The sequence below is a fragment of the Hemiscyllium ocellatum genome, chromosome 2 (genome assembly GCF_020745735.1).
Source record: "Hemiscyllium ocellatum isolate sHemOce1 chromosome 2, sHemOce1.pat.X.cur, whole genome shotgun sequence".
Classification (NCBI taxonomy): Eukaryota; Metazoa; Chordata; class Chondrichthyes; order Orectolobiformes; family Hemiscylliidae; genus Hemiscyllium; species Hemiscyllium ocellatum.
The window spans coordinates 120,118,205-120,135,709 of NC_083402.1; the positions used below are offsets into that span (position 1 = coordinate 120,118,205).

General features: G+C 42.8%; 1 protein-coding gene across 1 annotated transcript; it reads left to right on the forward strand.

The window, feature by feature from the left end:
• Nucleotides 1-376: 376 nt before the first annotated feature.
• On the forward strand, nt 377-11,580 carry ndufb6 (NADH:ubiquinone oxidoreductase subunit B). Its single transcript, XM_060839430.1, has 4 exons — nt 377-662; nt 7,040-7,132; nt 9,416-9,460; nt 11,382-11,580. Exons 1-4 carry the CDS (start codon nt 480-482, stop codon nt 11,451-11,453), a joined length of 393 nt encoding a protein of 130 aa, XP_060695413.1. The 5' UTR covers nt 377-479; the 3' UTR covers nt 11,454-11,580.
• Nucleotides 11,581-17,505: the final 5,925 nt, after the last annotated feature.

The window sequence follows — 17,505 nt, forward strand, 5'->3', positions numbered from 1 at the left end:
GAGTCAGGATATGAGCTACTCAATGCAGGATTCCTTGCCTCTGACCTGCTGTTGCAACCACAGTATTTATATAGCCAGTAGTTCAGCATGTGGTCAGTGGTAAATCTCAGGATACTGGGGGTAGTGGTTAGATTACTTGTTGTCGAGATAGTCATTGATTGGAACTTGTGTGTGACAAGGTAACTTGCCTATCCTGTCTGGATAGCTTTTGATTGTTTTATCAACTTGGATATGGGGAGAGAGGAATAACTTGGTCCTCCTGGTAAGCCTGCAGCACGCTGCAGTGTCCTCCTCCCGGCCAGGAGGTGGCGCTCAGCGGAGTCCTCCTCCTGGTCGGCATAAGGTTCGTCGCAGTGCCTTCGTCCCGGCAGGTGCGACGTCATCACAGTGCGCCGAAAAGTAACCCAGGCCGGTGTCGCTCTGACGCCAATGTCCTAGTGACCGCGGCCTGGTTACTGCCGTGTGCCGTCGCTGTCGACATGCCGCTGGGTTACACGCCCGATGAGAAGGCCCGGTTCCAGCAGTTGGTGAAGTTGCGTCGCCAGTGGTTGAAGGACCAGGAGCTGAGCCCACGTGAACCCGTCCTCCCGCCCGAAAGCAAAGGGCCCGTGGCCCGGTTCTGGGATGGATTTCTGCAGCCGCGGAGTCTCTGGCGAGTTTATGTGAGTGAATGTGAACTGTCACCTAGTAGTGGTTAATAGGCAGGCACTTTACTACATTACATGGACTGTGACCTCAGGTAGACAGTGACCTCACTGTGACCTTACATTGTGATCTCCTGTTAATGAGGTTTTGCTCTGTGTATCTGGGGTCTCACTGAATCCTTTATATTCGGTTCTGTCCTTGGCTCAAAAGGATAGCTGAGTATTAATGGGCCTGTTCTCTTTCTCATTCGGCAGTTGATCCGCCACCTACAGTCAGACCCCACCACTAGAGAGATATTTCTCTCTCCCCACTCCTATCACCATTCTGCTGATACCATGCCCTCCATGACTATCTGGTTAGGTCCATGCCCCTCAATAACCTACCCTCCACTCCTGGCACCTTCCCTTGCTGACATAAGGGGTGTAAAACTTGTGTCCACACCTTCCTCCTCCCCCTCCCGTCGTGGCATCTCCATCCAAGGCTCCAAAGGATCCTTCTATATCCAGCAGAGACATGCAAACACGTTATCTACTCTGTCTGTTGCTCTTGATGTGGTCTCCTCTACACTGGGGAGACAGGAAGCCAACTCATGGAACATTTCAGGGAACATTTCTGGGATACATGCAATGAACAAACCCCACTGCCCTGTGGCTGACCACTTCAACTCCCCCTCCCACACCCCAAGGACATGCAAGTCCTGGGCCACCTCCACCTCCAACTGTTAAGTTCTTATACAACTACACAGCATCAATGGTCGACTGCACCGGTTTCCACATCTCCCCTCCCCACACCTCGTCCCAGATCCAATCCTCCAACTCAGCACCGTGCTCTTGGACTGTTCTACCTGTCCATCTTCCTTCTCACCTATCTGTTCTATCCTCCCTTCTGACCTATCACCATCACGCCCCACCTGCATCTACATATTGCCTTCCCAGCTACCTACCACCACCCCACCTTCCTGTTTATCTCTCAGTCCCCCTGCACCCCACCACATTCCTGATGAAGGGCTTATGCCAGAAGTGTTGATTCTCCTGCTCCTCGGATGCTGCCTGACTGCTGTGTTTCTGCAGTGTCCCACTTTTCAAGTCTGATCTCCAGCATCTGTAATCCTCACTTTCTCTTAGTTGATTGTCACTTCTAACATCTGCAAATTTGACCCAATACCATCTTTAAAACTTTTATCTTTTACTAAAATAAACATTCCCACCTGGGACTGTTTTCTTTAGAAATAATAAGACCCAGAAAAGACTTGACAGAAATTTTCAAAATCATGACAGAGTAGATAAGGTGAATCTATTTTCTTATGGAAAGATCGAGAAGAAGATGTCACAGATTTAAGGTAATTTGCAAAAGAAGCTAATGAATGTAAGAAGTATTTGTTCAGGACAGAATTAATAGTCACGTAGAAAAAAAAGATGGGTTGATTGGGAGAGCTTCAGCATGCATTTTTAAAGAGGAAATTATGTTTAATTAAATTGTTTGAGTTTTTTTGGAGAAGTCATGAGGTTAATGTTGGTATGTGGTATACATGACTTCCAGAAGATATTTGATACTGTGCTACACAATAGACACACAAGGCCAGTTGTAGGTTATGGTAGGGACAGTAACAATGTGAATAGAAAATTGGCTGTGGCAGGAAACAGAGTAATGGTCAATGAATATTTTTCAGGCTGGAGGAAGGTTTCTAGTGGAAATCCCCAGGGGTCAGTAATGGAACCCTTGCTTTTCCCGAGATATATTAATGATCTGGGTCTTGGTTTGCATGGGCCAATTACAAAGTTTGCAGATGACACTAATCTTGAAAGAATTGTAAACTGAGAGGAGGACAGAATTTAACTGAAAAATAATATTGAAAGTGGTGTCATAAGTAGCCAGAGTAGTGAAGAAAGCATTTGGATGCTTGCCTTCATTGGTCAGAGTGTTTAATAAAGGAGTTGGGATGTCATGCGGCTGTACAGGACATTGGTGAGAGGCCACTTTAGGAGTACTGCATATAGCTCTGGCTGCCTTATTATTATTAAATTGAAAAGAATACAGAGACGATTGACAAGGATATTACTGGGACTGGAGGGTTTGAATTATAAGAAGAGGTTGAATAGATTGGAACTTTTTTCCTAGAGTTTAGGAGGTTGAGGGATGACCTTTTACAGGTATATAAAACCATAAGAAGCAGAAATAGGGTGAATAGCAAAGATCTTTTCCCTAAGATGGGGGAGGTCAAAACTAGGGATTATAGTTTTAAGGTGAGATGAGCAAGATTTAAAAGTGAATTGAAAGGCAACTTTTCACACAGACAGTGGTTCATACCTGGATTGAAATGGTAGGTGCAGGTACAGTTTTATCATTTAAAAGAATTTGGACAGGTACATGAAAGAAAGGTTGAGAGGGGTGTGGGTCAAACACAGGCAAGTGGGGCTAGTTTAATTTGGGAAACGTGATTGGAATGGATGAGTTGAACTGAAGGGTCTGTTTCCATACTGTATGACTCTATAGTTGATAAAGTGTAGGGCTGCAAGAAGCACAGCAGGTCAGGCAGCATCTAAGGAGCAAGAGTCAATGTTTCAGGCATAATTGTTCTTCAGGCTTGGGACGGGGGAAAGGGGGCCAAGAGATAAAGGGGGGGGGGTAGGGGAAAGGAAGGTGGATGGTGGGTGAAGGTAGGAAGTGATGGTGCTATGTCGGTGGGAAGTGTGGAACAGATAGGTGAGAAGGAAGATGGACAGGTAGGTCAGGTCAGGAGGGTGGATCCGAGTTGGAAATTTGGGTCTGGAATGGTGTGGGGGGAGGGAAGATTTGGAAACTGGTTACTTCAATGTCCATGCCATGTGGGGGTTGTAGGCTCCCAAGGTGAAAGATGAGTTGTTCCTCCTCCAGTTTATGGGTGGCCTTGTGTAGGCAGTGGAGGACGCCTGGAATGGATATATCCTCAGGAAGTGGGATGGGGAATTGAAGTGGACAGTCACAGGAAGGTGGGGTTGGTTGGATGTACGGACCAGAGATGTTCCCTGAACCATTCCACAAGTTCGCGCTTGGTATCTCCGATGTAGAGGAGACCACATCAAGAGCACCAGATGCAATAAATGAGGTTGGAGAATATACAAGTAAATCCCTGCTGGATTTGAAATGATCCTTTGAGGTGTGGGCACAGGTTTTGCACCTCTTACGGTGAAAGGGTTAGGGTTGGTGGGGAGTGTGGACCTAATGAAGGTATCACGGAAGGGATGGTTTGTACAGAATGCAGAATGGGGTGGGGAGGGAAATATATTTTTGGTGGTGGGGGCTGACTGTAGGTGGCAAAAATGGCAGTGAATGATGTGCTAAATTTGGAGTTTGATGGGTTGGAATGTGAAGACCAGGGTGGATTCTATCCTTGTTGGGGGGAGAAGTTCAAGGGCAGCAACATGGGAAATGGAGGAGATGTGATTGAGGGCAGTTGATCACGTGAGAGGGTAAATTAGGATCCTTGAAGTAAGAGGACATCTGGGATGTCCTAGAGTGGATCACTCATTCTGAGAGCAGTTACGGTGGAGGAATTGGGTGTAAGGGATCGCATTTTTACAGGAGAGGAGAGGTTTGAGGAGGTTTAGTTAATGTAGCTGTGGAAGTTGGGTCCACAGTTGGTATTCATTTATTGTAACTGGTGCTCTTGCTGTGGTCTTCTCTACGTTGGAGAGACCGAGGTCAGGGGCTGTCTCTGGTCCATACGCACCAACTAACCCCACCTTCCTGTCACCATCCACTTCAACTCCCTTGAGGACAGATCCATTCTGGGCCTCCTCCACTGCCTACACAAGACCACCTGCAAACTGGAAGAGGAACATCTTCTGTCTTGGGATTCGACAACCACAAAGCATGAACATTGAACTCACCAATTTGCAAATCTCCCGTCTCCCACCTCATCCTAGATCCAACCCTCTGACTCAGATCCACCCTCTTGACCTGACCTATCTGTCCACCTTCCATCCCACTTTTCCACTTACCACCGACCTATCACCATCACCTCATATTTTCGCCCACTTTTTTGCCATCCCACCTACCTTTCACCAGTCCCACACTCCACCCCCATTTATCTCTAAGCCCCCTTCCCCACCCACCCCCACCAGTCCTGAAATGTCAACTTTCTTGCTTCTCAGATGCTGCCTGACCTGCTGTGCTTTTTCCAGTACCATGCTTTGTCAACTCTGACTCTCCAGCATCTGCAGTCCTCACTTTCACTATGACTCTATAGGTTGGTAGAGTTCACAGATAGGTGGAGATGAGGTTCAATGCAGAGAAGTGCAATGTGATGCATTTTGGTCGCAAGAACATTGAAAGACAATAGAAAATTCTAAAGTGGTGCAAGAGTAGAGAGCTGAAAATGTGTTACTGGTTAAAGCACAACAGGTTAGGCAGCATCCAAGGAACAGGAAATTCGACGAGGGCTCTGGCCCGAAACGTCGAATTTCTTGTTCCTTGGATGCTGCCTAACCTGCTGAGCTTTAACCAGCAACACATTTTCAGCTCTGATCTCCAGCATCTGCAGACCTCACTTTTTACTCCAAGAGTAGAGAGACCTGGGTATGTGTGTGCACAGATTATTGAAGGTGGCAGGACAAGTGCATAAAGTATGCTGTGTTCTTGGCTTTATTAATAGGAGCATGGAGTACAAGAGGTGATGTTGAACTCAGGTGGAGTATTGTGTACAGATGTGGGGGCCACATTACAGGAAAGATGCAAGTGCATCGAAGAGAATGCAGAAGCGGTTTACTAGAATAGTTCCAGATATGAGAAACTTCAGCTACCTAAGGAGAGATTGAAGAAGTTGGGACAGTACTCCTTCGAGAGAGGAAGGTTGCCATGAGACTTGGTAGCAGTTTTCAAAATCGTGAGTGTGCTGGACAGACTAGGTAAGAAGGTGTTTAAAAAAAGGAGAAAGTGAGGTCTGCAGATGATGGAGATCAGAGTCGAGAGTGTGGTGCTGGAAAAGCACAGTGGGATAGGCAGCATCAGAGGAGCAGGAGAATGGATGTTTCAGACATAAGCCCTTCATCAGGAATGAGGCTTGTGGGCCCTTGGTGGGGGTGTGAAAGATAAATGGGAGGATGGTGGGATTGCGGGAAAGGTAGCTGGAAATGCAATAGATCGATGAAGATGGCGGCGAAGGTGATAGGTCAGAGAGGAGGGTGGAGTGGATGGTTGGGAAGGACATTGGAGAGGTCAAAAGGGTGGTGCTGCGTTGGAGGTTTGGGACTGGGATAAGATGGGGGAGGGGAAATGTGGAAACTGGTGAATTCCTCATTAATCCAGTGTGGTTACAGGGTCCCAAGGCGGAAGATGAGGCATTCTTCCTCCAGGTGTCGGGTGGAAGAGGCCCAGGACCTGCAAATCCTTGGTGGAGTGAGAGGGGGAGTTAAAATGTTCAGCCACAGGGAGGTGGGGTTGGTTGGTGTTCCCGCTCATAAAAGGAAAAAGGAGAGTGCATAGATTTAATGTGCAAATGAATCAAGGGTGATGTGAGAAAAACCTTTGCTCACAACAAGGAGTTAGAATATGGAATGCACTGTTCTAGAAATATGGTGGAGGCATTGGATGGTTATGGTATTTGAATTGAAGTGGAATATATGTGGTAAAAGGAGGAGATTGGCATGAGGTAATACAACCACAGTTGGTACAATGGGCAGAATGGTTCCTTCCGTGTCATAACAATTGATGAACGTTGAATTATTGTCACTTGTAGTCTTCAATGAACAACATAGTGAAAAGTTTCAGCTGTCGCCACAATCCAGTGCTATTTGAAATAGTTTAAGAATAAAAAGATATAGCTGAAAAGAAAGTCCACCTTTGTTCTGTCACCTCTGCCATGATTCCTGAACCCTGAGCCAGCTCACCAACGATTTACCTGTGATGCTGCGTGTGCTGGACCCAACAATGTCAGAGTCACCACTCTTCAGGCACCATCTCTTCTTCACTGGGCCCACCTCGCCAATGGGCTGCTGATGCCAGGTCCCATGCTCTACCTGCAAGCAGGAGCACCTGCCTCTCCTGGAGAAGATGTAAATGAGATTTGTTGAAACAGTTCCAAAGATAAGAGCTTGTAGTTAGATATTTTTCTAATCAACCTGTTCAAAGATGTTAATACACACATCTACAGCAGGTGATACTTGAACCCAGGACACCTGGCTTGGAGGTAAGGACAATTTTGCACTGAATTTATTGTAATAAGATTGCTTTTAGCAGAAGTACATCATGGTTTTGAATACGAAATGAGTCACTCTGCTATTTGTAAACCAATGGTTTCAATGTTCTAATCTAAGTAACCACTTTCTAAAGTGTCTTGACTGCTCTTTTTCTAAAATCTTATATTCTTGTAATCTTGATGGGGATGTTCTCACTTTGTAATTATTTCATATTTCAGACCTACAAGACATGCTTTGCTGGCTGGTGGACGTTGACTCGGTTGTTGATTCCTGCCTGGATTATTCACTACTATGTGAAGTACCATGTTGCAGTAAGTACTGGCAATTGTTGGTAATCTAAATGAAGAGCTAACAGATTACATTGTCTGTAGTTTCTTCCTGAATGTCCCTAACCAATTTACAGCTAATGAAGCACTTTTGAAGCACACTCACTGCTGTAATATTAGAAACAGCTTATTTCTACTATTGTGGAACATGAGGCTTTGGCTTAACATCCTATTCAAAGGACAGCACCTCCCACCAGTGTAGCATTTCCACAAGTAACAAAGCTACGTTTGTGAATGGGATTGGTTGAGTTCGTCTTCTAGAGATCTAGCTTGCACACAATGAAAGAAATTGCTTATTTCTGTGCTGTAACTAATTCTAAGATATTAGAGTTAGAAGCAATAGAATGGTAGCAGTTAGGTTCACACAGACTTTTTTTAGGGATCAAACAAATACAAGATCATGCAAAACAGAGAAAACGAGCAGTATAGGTAAATTTGGAAGCTGCATATCTTGCCCGCATCTTTGGAGTACATTTCAGGAACAAAGTGTATTATTCTCAAATCTAACCATGGCCTCACCTTATCACATCAAACATCTGCAGTTGTTCTGTCCTTTTTCAGTTCTACACTCTTGAGCATTGATGATTTTTGTCATGGAGATGTTCAGCACAGAAACGAACCCTTCAGGCCAACTCATGCATGTTAACCAGATATCCTAAATAAATCTAGTCCCCATTTGCCAACATTTAACCCATATTCATTTAAACCCTTCCTATTCATGTATCCAATCAGATGCCTTTTAAATGTTGTATTGTATCAGCTTTCACTGGCAGCTCACTCCATTCACGCACCACCCTCTACATGAAAAAGTTGCCCCTGATCTCTCTTAAATCTTTCCCCTCATCTTAAACATATGCCCTCTAGTTTTGAACTTGCCCACCTAGGGAAAAAGACCTTGTTTATTTACCGTATCCATGGCCCTCATGATTTTACAAACCTCTCTTAGGTCACCCCTCAGCCTCTGATGCTCCAAGGAAAATAGTCCCAGTCTATGCAGTCTCTCCCTATAGTGTAAACCCTCTAATCTTGGCCATATCCTTGTCAATCTTTTCTGAAGCCTTTCAAGTTTCACAACATCCTTCCTATAGCAGGGACATTAGAATTGCACACACTATTCCAATAGTGGTCTAACCAATGTCCTGTACAGCAACAATACTTCCCAACTCCTAAACTTCATGCACTGACTAGTAAAGGCAACCAAACGACTTCTTCATTATCCTATCTACCTGCGACTCCATTTTCAAGGAACTACAAACCTGCACTCCAAGGTCTCTTTGTTCAGCAACACTCCCCAGGACCTTATCATTAAGTGTATAAGTCCTGCCCAGATTTACCCTTCCAAAATGCAGCTCCTTACATTTATCTAAATTAAACTCCATCTGCCACTCCTCAGCCCACTGGCCTATCTGATTAAGATCCCATTGTACTGTGAGGTACCCTTCTTTGCTGTCCGCTATGCCTCCAATTTTGGTGTCACCTGCAAACCTACTAACCATAACTCTTATGTTAACATCCAAATCATTTACATGAATAATGAAAAGCAGTGGACCCAGCACCAATCCTGTGGCATACCACTGGTCACAGGCCTCCAGTCTGAAAAGAAACCCTCTATCACCACCCTCTGCCTTCTACCTTAGAGCCATGTGTATTCCATGTGACCTAACGTTGCTAACCAGTCTTCTTTGAGGAACCTTGTCGAATCCATATAGATCACGTCCACCACTCTGCCCTCATAAGCCTCTTCGTTACTTCTTCAAAAAACTCACTCAAGTTAGTGAGACATGATTTTCCATGCACAAAGCTATGTTGACTATCCCTAATCAGTCCTTGCCTTTCCAAATGCTTGTAAATCCTGTCCTTCAGGATTCCCTTCAACAACTTGCTCACCACCGACGTCAGGCTCACCAGGCTACAGTTTCCTGATTTTTTTTTATCACCTTTCTTAAATAGTGGCACCAATCTGCAGTCTAACGGCACCTCACCTGCAGCTACTGATGATACAAATATCTTAGCAAGGATTTTCATTGCTTTACCATTGGTGGCTTTACCTTCAGTTGCCTAAGCCCTGAGCTCTGGAATACCTTCCCTCTCTAACTCCTTAAAACCTGCATCTCTGATCAAGCTTTTGTTCACTGTCCTTGTATGAGAATCGCTCCTGTTCGGTATCTTGGGGGTACTTACAATGTTAAAGATACTGTGGAAGTGTAGATTTTGTGGATAATATGTATCAATGTTTCATTTCTTTGATATGTGCTTTCCATTCCACAGACAAAACCATATGGCATTGTGAGTGTGAAACCGAGAATTTTCCCGGTGAGTTACTTGCCAGAATTTGTGCCACGTCCAACAACGTATAAGCAGGTTCTTCAATTTAATAAAATACTGAAGAGAGATTTATTTAAAAAATTGAGAACAATGGAAATCTGAAATGAAACAAAAATAAACTGGCATCAGCACGAGTTTTTATTCATCAAACAGAAACTTTGAATGTGACTTCATTCCCTCCAGTCCCCTCAGCTGTGTAATCTCCTTGGAGAGGCACAGAATCACAGAGCTAATAAGCATGCTCCTGAAAATTCCTCTAATATCAAGATTTAACTGTAGCACATATAGGTGATATTTTGAGATAAATTTGCAGTATGCAGTACCATAGTTGAATGGTACTTGCCTGCATTAGTGTACATTGTATTTTGTCATCCTGTTTTCAACTATCCAAAATCATATAATTTTAAGGAAGCAAAGACAATTCCCAAGAAGTGGCTAGAAGAGTTCTGACTTCTGCTTCTCCCAATATTTGACCGTGAAGAAAATATCCTGTTTCATTGCAGATGAGTTGGAAGATGCCTGCCACTTGATGGGTCTTGAGAACTATCTCATTGAGGATGTGTGTGCATTGGTGTGAGCTAGGGAGCCTTCAAATATAGAAAATCGATGCATAAACAGAGATCATGACATATTCAGAGGAGAATTTGTTTCTTATCCAGATGATTAAGTGAGGTGCATCATATAATTTGTGAAAAGGATGATAGTGAAGTACCTTTGGGTAAGATTTCTACTGCCTCCAACCATTTCTGTTTCAGAAGAGAATTCTGGAAACAGGCCATTTTCTCTGTTATTCCAGGATTTAAAGCAAAGTAATGCCAGGAAATTAAGAGAAAGCCAATGAAAAATACTGCCAGTGATCGCTACAACCTTTCTGGGCTTTTTTTTGTTTCCTATATTTGTGAGTACATCTTTTAGGACTATAAAAAGGAGAATCTTGTGGTGCCTGTCCAGATCCCTGAAAGGACATTTTCATAGGGTCAGTCAAGAATGCATACAGGACACTTGCCTTTATCACTCATGGCATAGATTATAAGAATGGGAAGTTTGTGTTCAAAATGTACAAAACTTTTGTTAGGCAACAACTGAAGTGCTATGTCACCTCACTGCAGAAAGGATGTGATTACATTGGAGGAGATCCCAGAATGCTGCCTGGGATGGTGCATCTTAGCTATGAAAAGAGGCTGGATAGGTTTAGATTGTTTGCTTTGGAGACGAAAAGGCAGAAGGGACCCTGATTGATGTAAATAAGATTGTGGAGCATAGATGGGGTGGATAGAAAACAGCTGTTCTTCTTCGTTGAAGATTCATTTACGAGGGTGCATAATTTTACAGTGAAGGGCAGGAGGTTTAGATGGGATTTGTGGAAATATTTTTCACAGAAATGGTGGAAATTTGGAATGCACTGCTTGAGGCAGGAAACCTCACAACCTTTAAAAAGTATGTAGATAAGCTTTTGAAATGTCATAATAGTCAAAGCTATGGGCCAAGTTCTAGAAGCTAAGATTAGTGCAGATAGGTTGGCACAGACTTGATAGGCCTCAGGGATTCTTTCTTGTTGTATGATTATGAAAAAGTAGCTTGGACGAGGAAATGTTAAGCAAACTGTTTTGCAGGGTCTTCACTGCTGGAATGTTATCGTGTAGACTTTGTGGTGAAATGACATGGAGACAAGAATGCTTGCACAATATGATTGCTAAGAATTGAAATTCAAAATAACCAATTGATGCAAAAACTCACGACTGGAAACATATAATTAAGATGGAGGAAATCTGGAAAAAGCAAACAAGGAAACTTACCATAAAGAATACCATACTTTAGAACATCATACTATACTCTAGGCCTTCAAATCGAGTGAGAATCTGTTGAGCTAATCACACATCTGACATATATTTTATATTTGTTCCTTCAGGGTGACAGAATTTTGGAAACAGGAGAAGTTATTCCACCAATGCAAGAGGATGAGTACAATGGACACCATTAATTACAGGATGAAAGCACAATGTAAATGTATAGCATCAATGGCTGTACAAATTGAATTCAATGGAATAGAACAGATTTTCTTCTCATTTTGAAAGAGTTATTTATCATTAAACACTGACTTACCAAGATGCAGAGGTTGCTATTATTCATATACAATTTATAAAATCTGCCTGTGTCCTAATTTGCACCGAGTCCTGTTCACCTATTATCCATATGCAAGCCTGTCCCAAATTGACTTCCAATCCACCAATACCTGGATTTTTTTTTTACATTTCTTACGCATGTTTTCAAATCCCTCGGTTGCTATTCTCCTCCTCAGCTCTAGTCACTTCCTTCAACCTTATGACATTGTGAAATATTTGTGCTTCCCCCAGTTTTGGTGTGTTGGGCACCCATGCCATTTTAATTAAATCACCATTGGTTGAAATGCCTTCACATGCCTAGGGCCCAACCTCTCAAGCCAAAGCTTTGGAATTTCCCTCCTTAAACCACTTTGCCTTAAAACCTACTTCTTTGACAAAGCTTTTGGTCATGTGATCTAATTTCACTGAGCTCGGTGCTAAATTTTGTTTCAGACAGGAAATGGCTGTGGAGGGAAAAACAGGGTTAATGTTTTAAGTGCAAAAACTCTTCAGGAAAAAAAAGTGTTTCATAGCTGTTCCTGTGAGGGCCTGAGGACTTCCACTTAAGGCCAGAATTAGCTAAGCAGGTTTTCAGCTGACAGAGGTTACTGAGATAAAGACGGTGGAGGATGTGGAGGGATTGAAATCCAGGATGATAAAATTCAAATCAAGGCACTGCTTAACCAGGAGCCAATGTAGGTCAATGACCACAGGGAGATGGGTGAACTGGATTTGGGAGAAGACACAAATTGGAATTGTTTTTGTCTTTCTTGAGATGTGCTGTCATTGATTAGGCCAGCATTTATTGTCTAGACCTTAATTTTCTTGGGGAAGGTAATAGCTACTCCTGTAAACTACTGCAGATTATTTAGGTGCACTCAGCAACAAGGAATGGTGATAATGTTCCTAGTTTTAGATTACCTCAATTGAGTGGAAGCCAGCTGGCAAAGCATTGGAATAGTCAAATCCAGAGGTAACAAGGTGAGCAATAGATAAAGTCGCTGAGGCATGGGCAGAGCTGGCAATATAATAAAAATAAAGCAGTTTTGTAATGGTGCAGATACAGAGTCACAAGCTGACCTCTATTAAATATGTGGCCAATATTGTAATCAATCTGGTTCAGCCATACACAGTTGTCAAGGAATGTGACGCAAATTGAAAGCTAAGTTTGAGGGAAGACAGTGGTCTCATTCTCAATCTTTAATCAGAAGAAATGTCTGCTGATTCAGTGCTGGGACATCAGACAAATAGTTTAAGAATTTAGCAACTGTGGTGGGTGTTGTTAGCATAAGTCCCACCTATCCCAGAGGTGTGTGAAAATATATCACGACAGGCTGATTGAAATAACTGTAAACCATGGCTGTGATTTCCAAAGACGTGAACGCCAGAATGCAGATAAGAAATAGGAGAGGCCTTGGAGGACAACAGAGTTAATGGGGTGAATCAGGAGGAGAAGCTATTACAAACTTGCTGTTCATTTAATGCAAAGTATAAAATGTAAGGGTGAACATTCAATTATAGATTGAAAGGCTACCTGATGACTGAACACCAACAGATAACTGACATGTCAACTAATCTCCCTAACATTGCTTGTCTTAGCAGCGATGCCTGCAACTCATTGAAGGAAAATAAAATATTTATACTATTCAATTCAAGTGATGTCTATGTTGGTGAGCTCCACAGTCCCACCTAATATTTTCACTTTTTTAAAATTCAAATCCATGATGTCGGGGACAATAAAACGATATTCACAAATTTCAACTGTTTAGAAATGGAGTATATCCCAATACAGAGGAACCTTGATTATCTAAAGGACATGGGTGGGGAGTATTTCATTTGGTTAACTGAATGCCAGATAATCGATGTTGGATAACATAGTTAGCCATGCATCAGGACCTTGCGATCTTATTCAAATGATCCGAAGTTTGGTTAATCGAATGCTGGATAATCAAAGTTCCTCTGTATATCAAAACAAATTCGACAATTTAGCAATAAAACTGTATTATCAAAATATATTCAATATTGAAATTACATTTTATAAAAAACAGAACTGCATTAACATTTATTTGCCTCTGGCACAGTCAATCTCTGCTCTCACATTTAGTTATGTTTGCACTGCTGAAAGATGATCTGTACTTGCTTTGAAAGATACAGTCTCACAAAATGCACCATCGATACCAAAACGTTTCTTCTCATTGTGGCCTGCTTAGTGTATTTCCAAAATGATTGTTGTCACATCAACAGAATCTTAATGAACACCTGCTTCTGGAAAGAACTTCTTCAGTTGCTGAATACCAGTGATCCTGGCTGCGTAAATAACAAATCCCCAAGAAAGTAAGACGATGGTCAGGAGTATCTGTACAAGATGAAAGATCGGTGTTATGTTAAACAAGTAAGTAAAATATGATGAAATCTGCAATACCAAATAGAAACAGCAGAAAAACAGCCAGTCAGGCAGCATCTCTCTGACAGGACAACATAAGATGCCAGATCAGAGATGTTTTAATTCTGATTAAACTTTATCAATATAAAACACTAAGTCTCCTCAATATATGCTGTCTGAATTCCTGAGTATTTTTAGCATTTTCTGTCTTCATCCACTAAATTATGAGAGTGCTATCAGATTACTGGCTTTTCTTTTATTATTTAAATTATTTTCCTCACCAACCTGCTCAGAAATGTTATTACACATGTCTGAAGCAGATAACACTTGAACCTGAACTTCCAGTCTAGTGGTAGGGACACCACCACTCCAAAAAAGGGCCAACGGGCAATTATTTTAGCAACTGGCCTCAAATGCAGACCCATGGATGTTAATAGCAGTTTACTGCTTTTTTAAAAATAAGCTTGGTATCATCCTTGTTTTGCAATAATCACCCAACTTGATAGTTTATCCGAAAGACTAGCTTGAGGTTCTAAATTACTAGCCCACTGACGTTACCACTACACCACATAAATGCATGCAAAATGAGGTATTTTAGTTAGAAGTCATATTTGGGTTGGAGCCCTGATGATTGGTGTAAATCCGTGTACTTCTCCTATAATACAGATTCCGATGATAATTGAAACTTTAGCCATCTTGTGCTTGTCTTGAGGAATGTAGAGTGAAACACATTCACAGCATGCCTTTCTGTTCATCATGAAAAACAACTTGGTCTCTACTATCCATTTCTACCCAATTTGGGGAAAAAAACTTGGCAGGTGGAATATAAAGTGGGAAAACAAGAAGTTCTGTACTTTGGCAGGAAGAATGGGGAGATGAGTATTACTTAAATGGAGAAAGATTACAGAAGACTACAACTCGGAGGGATTTGGGAGACCTTATGCAAAAATCTCAAAAAGCTAGCATACAAGTTCAGCAGGTAATAGAGGAGGCAAATGGAATATTGATCTTCATTTTAAAGGGAATGGAGTGTAAAAATCATGAAATCTTGCTAAAACAATACAAGGCACTAGTCAGATCACAGCTGGAATATTATGAATTATTTTGAGCCCCTTATTTAAGGAAAAATACACTTGCATTAGAAGCTTGGAGAAGATTCACCAAACTGATCCCAGCTATAGAAGGAAGTCTTATGAGGAGAGGCCGAGTAGGTAGATTTTAGTAGAATGAAAGGTGATCTTATTGAAACATACAAGATTCCTAGACTTGACAGGATTGACATGGAAAGGCTGCTTCTCCTTGTGGGAGTGTCTAGAAACAAAATGTAATCTTAGAATAGGTGGTTACCCTTATGAGAAATATGATGAGGAATTTCATCTTTCAGAAAGCAGTAAATTTGTGGAACTCTTTACTGCAGAGGCTGGGTCTGTGTGTATTAAGGCTGGATGGAAAGATGTTTACTAGGAAGTGAATCAAGAATTATGGGTGTGGGATATAGGTAAAGCAGTGTTACTTCTGCAATCATAAATTGCTTATGCAAGGTAAATGAACTCACACCAGTGTATAATTGTTTCAGCCAAGAGCTGAGTTAACAAGAATAAAAACGATCTGAAGGAAATATATAATTGTTTTTGTATTAATTAAAATGTGCTTACAAGACTGAAATGTGCCTGCAAACAATGGTAGATGTTACAGACAAATAGATAAGGTGCTGTGAGGGGAGGGGGTTAAGCTAGATATGCTTGTACAAACAGTAGTTATAAGCATCTGTTTCCCGCTTCTGCAAAAACGAGAACAAACCACAATCAAGAGGTCATAAGATCATAGCAAGCAAGGAAGCAGATGGCAGTAAAGGAGGATATACCTAACAATGGCCCACAGCAGGATGTGGTCAAACAGCCTTGTGAGGCCAGAAATAAGCATTTTGTCACATACAAGGCCGGATAAGGCAAGAGATAAACAAGAGTAATGGGCGCAGGTCTTAGAGAAGTGGGAGATGTAAACAGGGGAGGTGCAGTGGAAAGAGAGAAGAGGAACGAATTACATAAATATTGTGTACTCCTTAAACACGTGTGTGTGACTATTTTGTAAATAGACACTACACCCCTTTTGCAAGAGCGTAATAAACAATACTACTGCTTCAGATCTTGTCTCAGACTGAAATTATTGAAGTGAGTGAGCTTCGTTTCTCACATGGGCAAAAGTCTGAAGGTGGAGTTGAGGATTATTGGAACAATCATATTTTAACTGAATGACACAGCAGACTCAATGGGCTGAATAGCCTGGCTCTGCTCCTAGCGTTATGCTCACCATTGTTCCCAAACCAAAAGTATCAATACCTCAGAGTTAGAGGGCAAAACAATAGCTAAGTAAGTTATGATTTGGAGATGCCGGTGTTGGACTGGGGTGTACAAAGTTAAAAATCACACGACACCAGATTATAGTCCATCAGGTTTAATTGGAAGCACACTAGCTTTAGGAGCGACGCTCCTTCATCAGGTGGCATAAGTAAGTTATGCAGCGGAAGACGCATCTATGGATGCAAAAATGTGCTTCATATTTCGGGTCAGTGTTGCTGTTAGCAGCTCTGCGATGCAAAGTGACGACAACGGCGTGGGTGCAATTCCCGCACCTTCTGAGGTGAGAATGAAGATCCCTCTGCCTCAACCTTTCCCTCACCTGATGTGCGGTGACCCTCATGTTAAACCATCACCAGCTGTGTATGTGTGTGTGTGTCTCTCTCTCTCTCTCCAGTGAGAAAACAGCATTACGGTTGGACAGGACTACGACGATTTACTTAACCCAATGCCCCAGTTCACTCGGCGAAGGTGCCAGTTTTCCAGAATTGCCCTGGAGCATCCAGGGCTCTGCTCAACCAGATGTGGCCACAATCCCCCCCCCCCCCCCCGCCCTGCTCCTTGCAGTTCACGGTTGATACTCACAACAGAATAAATCCAGTCCAGTGTTCGCTTACTCACACGCATCATGGCCCCTCACTATGGCAACCTGAGTGGAAGCTGCAGTCACAAATATAAACAAAGCCGAAAACATTTACAATGCAAACCAGAACATAGCGCTCAAAGGAACTGGAAAAGTTTACTCTGTCTTTCCCTCTCTTCACAGATGATGCCAGACCTGCTGGGCTTCTCCATCACTTTCTGTTCTTTTTTTAAAAATTGAGGTCTGAAATAGCCCTCTTCCTACCACTCGGGTTGGTGCTGTATATCCCAATGAATGAGATACCCCTAAACCATCAAAACGACAGCTCTCTATCACTTTGTGGGGTCCACCGGCTTTACACGCTCCATCAGTCGGTCCTCCCAGGGCCAGGGAGAGGGTCTTCCAACGTCCCGGCGGCCAACGCGTGACGGCTGGCGGCGGAGGCGGAGGAAAGTTGCGGGTCCTCCGACGTCCCGGCGGCCAGTGCGACGCCGTCACTCACTGCGCTTGTGTGATGGTGTCACCCCCTCACAGGCAGGGGCTTGTCGCCCGGACTCAGCCGGTGGGCTAGGGAGTGGGGCGGGGTGGGAGGGCCTAGGTGGGAATAA